The sequence below is a fragment of the Brachyhypopomus gauderio genome, chromosome 10, assembly GCF_052324685.1.
Source record: "Brachyhypopomus gauderio isolate BG-103 chromosome 10, BGAUD_0.2, whole genome shotgun sequence".
NCBI lineage: Eukaryota > Metazoa > Chordata > Actinopteri > Gymnotiformes > Hypopomidae > Brachyhypopomus > Brachyhypopomus gauderio.
Genome location: NC_135220.1, coordinates 9,684,493 through 9,697,409, shown reverse-complemented (window position 1 = coordinate 9,697,409; position 12,917 = coordinate 9,684,493). Strand labels below are relative to the sequence as shown.

Below are 12,917 nucleotides of genomic sequence, written 5' to 3'. Positions count from 1 at the left end.
CAAAATTTCTCCCAGAAGGTCGTTGTCTTGGTTACCTGCTCCTACCCCCACACAGAGACTGTCAGAGATGGCCCTCGCCTTTGTTGTGGTTTTCATTATAATCCCTTCATAGTTTGTTTACATTACAGTATTGAATCAACAGCTTATCATAATTTATATATAATTTGACTAGTCATAAAGTATTAATCAAATCTCTAATATTAATCACTATATGTTTTGCTTACATTATAATAATGATCAAGTTGCTTGTTAGTAAGAATGTCTGTGTAAGCGCTTGTGTGCCTTTTCCAATACTCTATGCGTTTGCAGTAGGCTAAAAATGGGATGTGTGAGAGGAGGCTCACTGTGGCCTAATGTGGTAAGGCCAGGTAGTAAGACCTCACTTCCAGAATAGAGACAGCTGTAGGAAAGTGCAGCTCCTATGTTTAGCAGGAAAGCATATATAATGGGGAAAGAACCAGACAGGTTCAGAGCTGCACATGGGGTGACACGATTAGGTTTTGTGAGCTCTCCAGAGATCTTTGTTTATTTGTAAATAAAAGGTTAAAAGACAAGACTGGTAATGTTTTCTTTTGCAATCAACGAACACGCTGCGCTAAGGTAAGAAAAGGTTAAAAGCGCAACACCTTCCACCGCAAACTTTGACACAAAAACTCTGTGCCAGGCTTCTGCCCCCCCCCCCCCCCCCCCCCCGAATGAATCACGCCTCTCTGCTTACTGTATGTGTTATCAATGCTTGTATGTGCTATGGGGATTTTTTTCCATGCACACAGACTGTTGTCCTGTTCAAGAGAATAATCTGTGGTCACATTTTGTTGTCTCCTCCTAATGTTTACATCTCTATGTTTCTCCCTAATCTGTACGGCGGCGCATTAAAGCGTGGCCACTCTAGGTTCTCAGTGCTTTACACCGGGGTCCAGGGGAAACTGAATTTCTCCTCGGGGATCAATAAACTTTATGTTATGTTGTGTTATTGTACTCTATATGTATATATGACAAAAAAGGCATTGATTGCTTAAAGAAAATACATGTATGTTTCTAATACAGTGGTGTGGTCTTGGCCCATCTTGTGTCATGTTGCGTCATGTTATTTGTTACCTTCCTTCCTGATTATCTCTGGTCAGTTTCTGACCACAGAACATTCACCATGGGAACTATGATGTCAGAAGATGAGCATCTGTAACACGGACATAAACAACATCTGAACTGCACTTCTGAGTGGAGGGTTTAAATTCAGAATGAAAAGTATTACATATAATCAGCCAATAATAATAATAGACTACCCACTTTTGCTATTCATACTGTATATACAGTGGGGAAAATAAGTATTTAGTCAGTCACCAATTGTGCAAGTTCTCCCACTTAAAAAGATGAGAGAGGCCGGTAATTGACATCATAGGTAGACCTCAACTATGAGAGACAAAATGTGAAAAAAAAATTGAGAAAATCATATTGTCTGACTTTTAAAGAATTTATTTGCAAATAATGGTGGAAAATAATTGGTCAATAACAAAAGTTCATCTCAATACTTTGTTGTATATCTTCTGTTGGCAATGACAGAGGTCAAACATTTTCTGTAGGTCTTCACAAGGTTGGCACACACTGTTGTTGGTATGTTGGCCCATTCCTCCATGCAGATCTCCTCACGTTTCATCTTCATTGCCCTTGCTGATGGAAGGAGGTTTGCACCCAAAATCTCACAAAACATGGCCCCATTCATTCTTTCATGTACACGGACCTGTCGTCCTGGTCCCTTTGTAGAGAAACAGCCCCAAAGCATGATGTTGCCACCCCCATGCTTGACAGTTGGTATGGTGTTCTTTGGATGCAACTCAGCATTCACTGTCCTCCAAACACAACGAGTTGTGTTTTTACCAAATAGTTCTACTTTGGTTTCATCTGACCATATGACATTCTCCCAATACTCTTCTGGAACATCCAAATGCTCTCTAGCAAACTTCAGACGTGCCTGGATATGGACTGCCTTAAGCAGGGGGACACGTCTGGCACTGCAAGATCTGAGTCCCTGGCGTCGTAGTGTGTTGCTGATGGTAGCCTTTGTAACGTTGGTCCCAGCTTTCTGCAGGTCATTCACTAGATCCCCCCTTGTGGTTCTGGGATTTTTCCTCACCGTTCTTTTGATCATTTTGACCCCACTGGCTGAGATCTTGCATGGAGCCCCAGATCGAGGGAGATTAGTAGTGGTCTTGTAGGTCTTCCATTTTCTGATTATTGCTCCCACAGTAGATTTCTTCACACCAAGCTGCTTGCCTATTGCAGATTCAGTCTTCCCAGCCTACAATTCGGGTTTCTGGTGTCCTCTGACAGCTCTTTCGTCTTCACCATAGTGGAGTTTGGAGTGTGACTGTTTGAGGTTGTGGGCAGGTGTCTTTTATACTGTTAACGACTTCAAACAGGTGCCATTAATACAGGTAATGAGAAGTTACAGGTCTGTGACAGCCAGAAATCTTGTGTCAGGAATAGCCGATGACATAATCAAGTTCACCTGTTTCACCACCACGCCCACATTCCATACATACTTAAGCACCAGAACAACACTTCCTGGTTGCGAAGTATTGCCTCCATGTTGTTGCATACCAAGCCTTTTCTCCGGTCTGTCTGCCTATGTACCGAACTCTGCTTGCCCCCTAGACCACGTCTCCCGCCTGACCCCTGGATACCTCCCGGACTCTGCTCTCGCCTCTCGACCTCGGACCGTTCTGACCACCGCTACTCCACTACAGCCCTACACCAGCATAACACCGCTGTGTGCTCTACGTGGCCTGCTGTACTGAATTATCTTAATAAAAAGCACTCACTTCCGCATCAGGATCTCTCCTCGCGTGTTCCATTCATTACAGAATACTTCGCACTCATCACAGATCCTGCGGAAACTCAGACTCGTCCGGCTCATCGGAAGACGCAGGTCACAGTTCTGACGAGGTACGATCGACAGTTCTCCGAGACCATACCCCAGAACACCCAAAGTGCCAATCCCGTGACACCTGTTCCCTTGACCGCTGCTATGCTCCTCGCAGACATCCCAGTGGCTGTACCTGAACGGTATGATGGCTCTCCGGAGCGTTGCCGGAACTCTTTAATGCAGTGCTCAATGTACTTCACGTACCACCCAGTCCAGTACCAGACAGATCGACAACGGGTGGATTGTATGCTGTCCTTCCTGACCGGAGAAGCAGGGACCTGGGCTACAGCTCTTTGGAACAGCGGAGATTCCGCCCTGGGGTCCGAACGCCGCTTCACAGAACTACTCAAATCCGTCTTCGATCACCCCGCTGCAGGTCGCAATGTCGGTACCCAGCTATGCGAGATCAAGCAGGGGAGACGCAGCGCTGCAGATTACGCCCGGGAATTCCGTACGCTGGCTGCTGGTAGTGGCTGGAGTGAGACCGCCCTAAAGACTGTGTTTCGCCGTGGTCTGAGGACAGATCTGCAGGTTGAGATGGCCTGTCGAGGAGAAGAGCAATCCCTTACTGAGTTCATACAAGCAGCGGTGAACGTAGATAAACTACTCACTACTCACCATCCCGTTTCAGCCGGTGCATGCTCGACCACTCCTCCCAACCAGTCATCTCGTTTCTCAGGAAAGGCTATGCAGCTGGGCCGGTCTCCGCTCACTCCCCTGGAGAGAGCTCGTCGCATACGTGAGGGGCTCTGCCTCTACTGCGGCGAGGAGGGTCACTTCCGTGACCAATGTTCCACACGACCATCTCGTCCCCACGAGGGCTCCCCCTCACAAACCAAAGTAAGACCACCTTTACTTTCTCTGTGTGCCAAGTCCCAACTTACCCTACCTGTACAGCTCACCTGGGGGGGTATTGACCACTGCTTCTCAGCTTTGGTCGACTCAGGCGCAGGAGGGGACTTCCTCGATAGCGAGTTAGCAAAATCATTAAATATTCCTGTTGAAAGAGTGAATCCCCCCTTGAGAGTGAATTCTGTGAGTGGACAACCCATTGGTACTGGAATGGTAAAGTTACGTACCAAGCCGTTACTCCTCCGGGTTGGGCTGTTTCACTCTGAACTGAGACAATTCTATCTGGTCTCCGCCCCTCGTGATTCAGTGATTCTCGGTTTTCCCTGGCTGAGAGAACACGATCCGGTCATCTCCTGGCAGAAACGGGAATTAATCGCGTGGAGACCGCGCTGCCTGCAGAATTGTGTGCACTTCGCTCCTCGACGGTCGAGAGCCCTGAAACGCCCCTCTCTGATGCGGTTCCTGAACAATATTGTGCATTCAAAGACGTGTTTAATAAGGAGCGCGCTAGTATGCTTCCTCCTCACAGAACTTGCGACTGTGCCATAGACCTCCTTCCCGGGGTGACTCTACCTAAGAGAACAAAACCTTACCCGCTGTCCCGTCCAGAAGATGCCGCCATGGAAGCGTACGTCAGCGAAGCTCTCCAGAAGGGGTTTATCCGCCCGTCCACGTCCCCTGTCGCGGCGGGGTTCTTCTTCGTAGAGAAGAAGGAGGTGGGTTTACGTCCTTGTATAGATTACCGGTCCCTGAACGCTGTTACATCCAAATTCGCTTACCCCCTGCCTTTCATCTCTGCCTCACAAGAACGGTTGATGGGGGCTACGATCTTCACCAAACTTGATCTCAGGAGCGCGTATAACCTGATCAGGATCTGCGCGGGGGATGAGTGGAAAACAGCCTTCGTCACCGCCAGAGGGCACTATGAGTATTTAGTAATGCCATACGGACTGTCAAATAGTCCGTCTGTATTTCAGGCGTTCATGGATGACATATTCCGGGACATGATTGACAAATACGTGTTCGTCTATATTGATGATATCTTGATCTATTCCCCCTCTGTCCAGGACCACATACAACATGTTTCTTCGGTCTTGCAACGTCTACGAGAGAACGGCTTGTATGTGAAGGCAGAAAAATGCGAGTTTCACGCACCGACTATCTCCTTCCTAGGCTGTACCCTCTCTCCAGGACGCATCGGCATGGACGACGACAAAGTGGAAGCCGTCGCTAACTGGCCAGTTCCCCGCTCTGTCAAGGATCTCCAACGTTTCCTTGGATTCGCCAACTTCTGTCGTCGGTTCATCAGGGGTTTTGGTTCGGTGGCGGCCCCCCTTACCGACCTCCTTAAGGGGGGAAAGAGGCGCCACTTCGTATGGACGCCTCTAGCGGATCGTGCGTTTAACACGCTGAAGACCGCATTCACCAGCGCCCCCCTACTACATCTTCCGGACCCCACGTTACCATTCATCGTCGAAGTCGACGCATCAAACGTAGGAGTGGGGGCTGTTCTGTCGCAGAGACAAGGTAATCCGCCCAAGCTGTTCCCATGTGCCTATCTTTCTAAGAAGCTGAAACCGGCCGAAGTGAACTACGACGTAGGTGAACTCTTAGCTATGAAACTGGCTCTCGAACACTGGCGACACTGGTTGGAGGGAGCGGAGCACCCCTTTCAGGTATACACGGATCATAAGAACCTGGAGTACATCAGGTCCGCACGGCAGCTCAATCCCCGACAAGCTCGATGGGCACTGTTCTTTTCCCGCTTCAAGTTCACAGTGCACTACCGACCAGGGTCCAGAAACACCAAAGCGGACGCGTTATCTCGGATTCATGATAGAACGCCGAACAACAAAACACCTGACCATATCCTTGGGGAATCCTGCTTCATCGACCTCATCTGGTGGGATATCCAAGACGACCTGGAAGATGCACTTCGCGCCGACCCGGGCCCTGCGGACGGCCCCGATGACAAACAATATGTCCCTGTTCCGATCCGGGGACGTCTCCTCCAACTCGCACATGACACTCCCAGCACTGGTCATCCCGGTATAACCCACACTAAACACCTGATCTCACAGAAATACTGGTGGCCGTCATGGGAGGAGGACATTCGCGACTATGTTCTCACCTGCGTTGTATGCGCACAGTCACGCACCCCTCGAGCGCTGCCCACCGGTCAGCTCCTCCCATTGTCGATACCCCGCCGTCCATGGTCTCATCTAGCCATCGACTTCATCATGGACTTACCTGTCTCCGGTGGCAACACAGTAGTGCTCGTGATCGTAGACAGATTCTCGAAGATGTGCCGCCTAATCCCACGACCAAAACTACCCACTGCTATGGAAACAGCCTCAGATGTGTTTCACTACGTGTTCCGAATATATGGACTACCTGAAGACATTGTGTCGGATAGAGGCGTGCAATTCACCTCCCGCGTCTGGACTCAGTTCTGTAAGCTACTCGGGATTACTGCCAGCCTAACCTCCGGATACCACCCCCAGTCTAACGGTGAAGTAGAGCGATATAACCAGGAGCTAGGTCATTTTCTCCGCCAGTACTGCTCTTCTCAGAGGGACTGGCATAAATATATCCCCTGGGCCAAATACGCTCGAAACTCCATCATTCATTCGTCCACCAAACTAACCCCTTTCCAATGTGTATACGGTTAGCAGCCTCCGTCCACCCGCAACCTCAACCTCCGCCAACCTTGCCACAAGCTCAAGCCCTGATACATCGGACCTTTCAAGATCTTTCGCAGGGTAAATGCGGTCACCTATAAACTCTTGCTACCCCCCCCAATACCGCATTCATCCCGTCTTCCATGTCTCCCTCCTGAAGCCTGTCCATTACAGCCCCATGTCAGTATCCCCGTTACAGGACCGCCCCCCGGAACCTCTGGACATTGACGGTAGACCTGCTTACATTGTACGGGAATTACTGGAATCACGACGTCGACGTGGAGGTCTCCAGTATCTCGTCGACTGGGAGGGATATGGTCCCGAGGAACGGGCCTGGGTACCCGCTCGCGATGTCCTCTGCCCGTCGCTCATTGCTGACTTTCACGCTGCACACCCACATTTCCCTGCCCCCCGGGGTCGTGGCCGGCCGCCTTCGAGGCGTGGAGCGTCTAGAGACGCTCCGTTGCGGGGGGGTAATGTCAGGAATAGCCGATGACATAATCAAGTTCACCTGTTTCACCACCACGCCCACATTCCATACATACTTAAGCACCAGAACAACACTTCCTGGTTGCGAAGTATTGCCTCCATGTTGTTGCATACCAAGCCTTTTCTCCGGTCTGTCTGCCTGTGTACCGAACTCTGCTTGCCCCCTAGACCACGTCTCCCGCCTGACCCCTGGATACCTCCCGGACTCTGCTCTCGCCTCTCGACCTCGGACCGTTCTGACCACCGCTACTCCACTACAGCCCTACACCAGCATAACACCGCTGTGTGCTCTACGTGGCCTGCTGTACTGAATTATCTTAATAAAAAGCACTCACTTCCGCATCAGGATCTCTCCTCGCGTGTTCCATTCGTTACATCTTGCTTGTTTATAGGTGACCAAATACTTATTTTCCACCATTATTTGCAAATAAATTCTTTAAAAGTCAGTCAAAAGGATTTTCTCAATTTTTTTTCACATTTTGTCTCTCATAGTTGAGGTCTACCTATGATGTCAATTACAGGCCTCTCTCATCTTTTTAAGTGGGAGAACTTGCACAATTGGTGACTGACTAAATACTTATTTTCCCCACTGTAACTAAAAAACAGCGTGGATAAATGCAACGCGAAAACGAAATCAAGGACACCAGCAGAAGTAACTGGCAGCAGGCAAAAAACGCCGCAGCAAAATAAAACCCCTCCCAAAAATAAAGGCAAAACTGATAGGAAGAAATACAGGATTGGGAAAACTTGAGATGGGTCAGGAAGCGACGCAGGAGGTAGATACTCGAATAAGTAAAGAGAAAGCATAAGAGAGAGGTGGCGAGACACCTTCAAATGTGAAGCAATCACAGAGAAAGCAGAGACTGGCTAAGAACGTACGGTTACGTTGGTTTAGTCTGGGATTGACTCTGGTGCTCCTAGCAACAGCTGGGGGAACAGCATCCGAGCCAGCCTTGACAGCTTGCAAAATGAAGCTTAAGAATTTTGGTAACACAACAAAAAGCATTTTATTTTACCAAAGCACTCAATTTTATTTAATTAAATGTGAGACACTTTATTTTCTGTATTTGTCATTCTGTCTTGCAAAGCAGACTGTAGTAGAATTTTTATAAATCAAATCATTTTTTAATCAAAAATAGTTTTTTGAATCGAATCGTGGCCCCCAAAATCGGACTCGAATCGAATCGTGAAATGGTAAATGATTCCCACCCCTAATGAATAGAGAGGGTAACGGAAGCTTAAAATTACGTCTAAATTGGAAGCAGATTCTAAGGGTCGACTGTACCACCGGATTGCATGTAGAATTTTCCATATTAATTGGTAAAGGAGACGTGAGAAGTGCAAGCGGAGTGTGTGGGGAACAGGAATAAATCTCCAATCTACACCACAGTAATTCTGGAGATTTCAACCAACAAAGAGCTTTTTGGATGTGAGCTGACCAGTAATAAAACATAAAATTAGGAAGAGCCAGGCCCCCATCAAATCTAAATCTTTGTAATAATGACTTTCTCACTCTAGGAACCTTCCCATCCCATATAAATGTGGTAATAAGCTGATCAAGAGTCTTGAAAAACTTCTTTGGCAAAAATAAGGGGAACATTTTGAGAGAAAAAAAAATTGGGCATAACATTAATTTTTATCGCATTTATTCTAGCAGTCAGTGACAGAGGAAGAGATTTCCACCTCTGTAAGTCTTGTTTAAGTTTATTAATTAACCTGGTTTTTATGAGTGCTGTCCCTTTTGGAGGGGGGGTATAAAAGCAGAGATTTGTGGGTGCAGGGGTCTCTTCTTACTCTTCTGGGCTCTTCCTCTTCTTCTCCATGAGGCAGCCTGCACCGGTTGGTATCTCTGTTTCCATTAGGTATTATTCTTGTTACTTTAATATAGTATGGTTATGTTATTGTTTTATATTTTGTTGATTATTGAATAAATCTGGTCAATTGTGTAGACACGGTCTTCCTTGGTTATATCTATACTGGGCCAGATGATTATTAGTATCAGTTAAAAGGTAAATCAATGTTAACACCAATTCCCTCTAAAGTATCCCATCTGCTGCGCATGTTTATGATAAACCTCTGACAAAGCAGGCTATTGTTTATAGCAAGGTACTTTATAAAGCTGGTTAGGTATATTCTATAACCTGCGCTGATCTATTTGAGAAGTGAGTTCTTTTAGATTCTTACCAACTATAATTTGGAGTCAGATATTTAATTGCACCTCAATCCTTCTTCTGCACCTATTTCCGTCCTTGGTTGTAGGCAAGCAGGTAGGTTAGTTAAGTATCATAACTAAAACCCCTACAGAAATATGTTAAAAGGAAAAAAAATGTTGCTGTGGAAAATATACATATACAAAAATAGTCAGGTGTACATATATATATGTACCTAATAAGGCAGCTGCCTGGTTTAAGTAAGCTTTGACAATACATTTTAACATGTTTGACTATATTTGTTTAAGGAACAGTGCATCTGTAGTTCATACATGAATGTTTCACTCATACATGTGTGTGTTATCTCTGTATTAGAAATAAAGGCCTTATTAGGCCTCGGGTACTTTTACATGTGCTGTACATTATTTTATTCATTCACAAAAAATAAAACATTAATAATACAGGAAATATGCATTTATTTTAAATAATGATAGAAGCACAAATGCAGAAACGTATATAAATCTGAAGATTTGAGGTAAGTTACTACATTGTACTTGGGTAAGATACATAGAGATATTAAAAATTGTACAGTTTGCAGAGAAACAGGATGTTTTGGATAAGGGTCCATCAGCTGTGCAAGCATAAAATATTTCAATACATGAATTATATATAGGGGAGACCGGGTATGGTTGTAACACTTTTTGCTTCAGCACCTGTAACTCACTGAATTTTTGAGCTAGACTTCTCAAACTTTTATACAAGTGCACCCATTTCTTTACTACAAATGGCACCAATTCAAACTTCAATTGAAATATCACAGCCATCATGAGTTGATGTCAAATACAAGGTGTTCCCTTGTTACAACCTACGCCACTACTGGGGTAGGTTGTAACACACGCTGGGGTAAGTTGTAACAATTAGACAAAAGAAGCAAAAACAGAGGCCACACCATGCAAAATGCTTCAAAAATATAATAACAATCCAGAACAATGTCTCTCTCTCTCTCTATGACTGACCATAACTCATATACACTTTCTGTTTTCTGTGTGTGTGTGTGTGTGTGTGTGTTGCATGGCAGATACCATGTGCCTTTGCAACTGATCTGACTGACTTGCCCTTATTTGTGACCTCATCAGATGCTTCTTTTAAAAACATTTGCAGGCACACCTCTGTCAGTTTTTCTTTAAAATTATTAAAAATCAAGAAAGTTTTCTTATTTGTATGTAAGGTGATGGTTGTAACACGCTTTAAAGCTGTGTTACAACCCACCCCACCCTTGTCAGCCATTGTTTAACTAGCTGTATTAGCAAGATGATTTGAAATTAACAGTTGATTTGAAAATGCATCACAGTTTACCTGAGAAACTAGTTTAATGTAATATAATTATAATTAATGTTATAAAATTCATATGGTTTTATCTGCAATAATAATAAGTACTAAACAAAATATAGTCTTGATTGAGAAATTTATTTTTCTCACCTCAAAATCAGTTTTTTTCGTGAAGGAATCTGCATGTGCCTGTTTACAGCCTTGATATTCACCATGTAGGTTCAGGGAGGAATTGGTTAAATACTGGAATGATCATATGACTCCTATCTTATCCATGCTCGGTGGAACTAATGGTGTTGCAACTCTCCCCATGTTACAACCATACCCGGTCTCCCCTAATATTTCATACATACATCCTTTTCTTAGCTTGACTGACATCAGAAATGTTTCTGAAACTAAATCTTGAAGATTAGGACTGAATTATTCTACAAGTTAAAATATTCTTAACTGATGCTCTAAACCATGGATAAAATATAGCATATATTAGGGGATTCATGAAGGAATTCAGGTACACCAGCCAAGCTAACACAGTCCACAACACTGAAAATGAGGACAAACTTTCAACTGAGAATGAACTGATATAATATGGTATCCAGCAAGTAAGATAAACACAAACAACAATTCCCAGAGTTCTTGCTGCTTTGGTTTCAGAAGTGAATGAAACTTTGGCTACTTTTCTGTTAGACATGCTATTCATAACAGATCTCACAGCTATAGCTTGATGTCTTGCTACATTAAAAATGAATGAATACAAGATCAATATAATAGAACAAGGGGTTACAAAAGTAACTATAAGGTCAACAGTCATCCATGGATATTTTACATACATTACACACTCTCCATGACACCTAATCAAAATGAGATATGGAAGCAGATCATCATTAAAGTATAAAAAGATTAAGATATATAGTAGAGATAAAAGCCATCCAGAAACTATGAATACGGATGTTTTAGAAACCGTGATTCTGATGGAATAACTCAGAGGGTCATTAACAGCAACGTACCGATCAACTGCAATGAACGTCAGGCTACAGAGAGATGCTACTGTTGATAAATTGTTTATCACAAAAACAATAACACATGCCATGTTGCCAAAATACCAACAGTTTTCTATCAGTCCCATTATATTCACAGGCATAACAACCAGACCCACGAGAAGATCAGCTACAGCCAGAGAGAGGATGAGCAGGTTGGTTGGAGTGTGGAGCTGCTTGAAGTGAGAGATGGAGATGATCACCAGCAGGTTCAAAAACACAGTGCATACAGAGATAAATGATAGGAGAGTGAATACGAATATATTCCCATGTCCTTTTCTGACCTCCTTTATGCATGATGAGTTGTCCTCAGGAAAGCAGTACTGAACTGTCATGTTGTGCTGATATGTTGTGACGCTCATCTTAAGATTCAAATGAAGCTCACTGTTCTTTGCTGGGCCTTTGTAGTGCATTTTTATAGCACAATATAAATCCTCCCACTAACATCTGAGTGGCTAGTTAGACTGGATAATCACTAACCTGATATTCAACATTGACATCATACACTGATGGCCACTTGAGAACAAATTTCAAGTTGTACTGGTGATACACAAATATTTCTGGAGAGGTTCTTTAAACTCATCATTCTCCCATTCAGTGAGGGTGAATGGATCAAAATGTCACAGACATAAGGGTGATGGATCTACTCAGACACTCCCTTAAGACCTAATTCATGTATGTGTGAAATACGAAGGATGATATAGCAAGGCCATACAGCATTAACAGGTATTCATATTGGCCCAATGATGTACTAAATGTAGTCTTACATTAATCGCCTTGCTTTATTCTAATTAGAATTTTCTAAACAGCTCAGCTGGTAGTAAGGGGAGCAGATGGGGGAACTTAATCAATGGCCACTAAAATCTACACATGACTTTCCCCTCCATCTTTCTTCTTAATAAAGAAGACATTAGCTGAGGTAGGAGAGGCAGTGGGCATATGTGACCTCTTCCTGAGAGAGTGGACCTCCTGCACCAAGGTGGGATGGCACAGTCCCAGTCTCAGTAGGGAGGGAACTGTGCAGCCACGGCAGGACTACATACCTCAGCTAGATCTCCACAGGGTGCAGGGATGGACATGTTAGCAAATGTCCACAGGTGTGGACAACAGGGGCACAGTAGGATTAAGTAGGCAAGGAAAGAACAGATTTAACAGAAGTGAAAGAAGCAGTTGTGTCCTCAGGAGATGTGGGGATTGTGTGTGCGCAACTGTAATGTGAAGCGATTGTGAGGTGGACGCAAGTGCTGAGCAGAGCGAGATTGTTTATGGGCAAATCCATTAGCAGAGTTGTTCAAATGGTCCAGGGTCATATCACGAGAGCCATCAGAAGCAGACATGAAACAAACACAAATGTCCTGTGTGACATCCTTCTGTGTTTAAACCTGATCAGCTTCACCCTAACAGGGCTGGGACTCAAATGCTTGTGGATAATCTAATGTATGGAATCACTCACATGCGG

General features: G+C 44.7%; 1 protein-coding gene across 1 annotated transcript; it reads right to left on the bottom strand.

Annotated features, from left to right (window-relative positions):
- Window positions 1-10,833: 10,833 nt before the first annotated feature.
- Window positions 10,834-11,871, bottom strand: LOC143526136 (trace amine-associated receptor 13c-like). The gene has a single exon (XM_077020790.1). It carries the CDS (start codon window positions 11,869-11,871, stop codon window positions 10,834-10,836), a length of 1,038 nt encoding a protein of 345 aa, XP_076876905.1.
- Between the last annotated feature and the right edge of the window lie 1,046 nt (window positions 11,872-12,917).

Coding starts and splice junctions, on each gene's coding strand:
- LOC143526136 (XM_077020790.1), bottom strand. CDS start 11,871: ATGCACTACAAAGGCCCAGCAAAGAACAGTGAGCTTCATTTGAATCTT.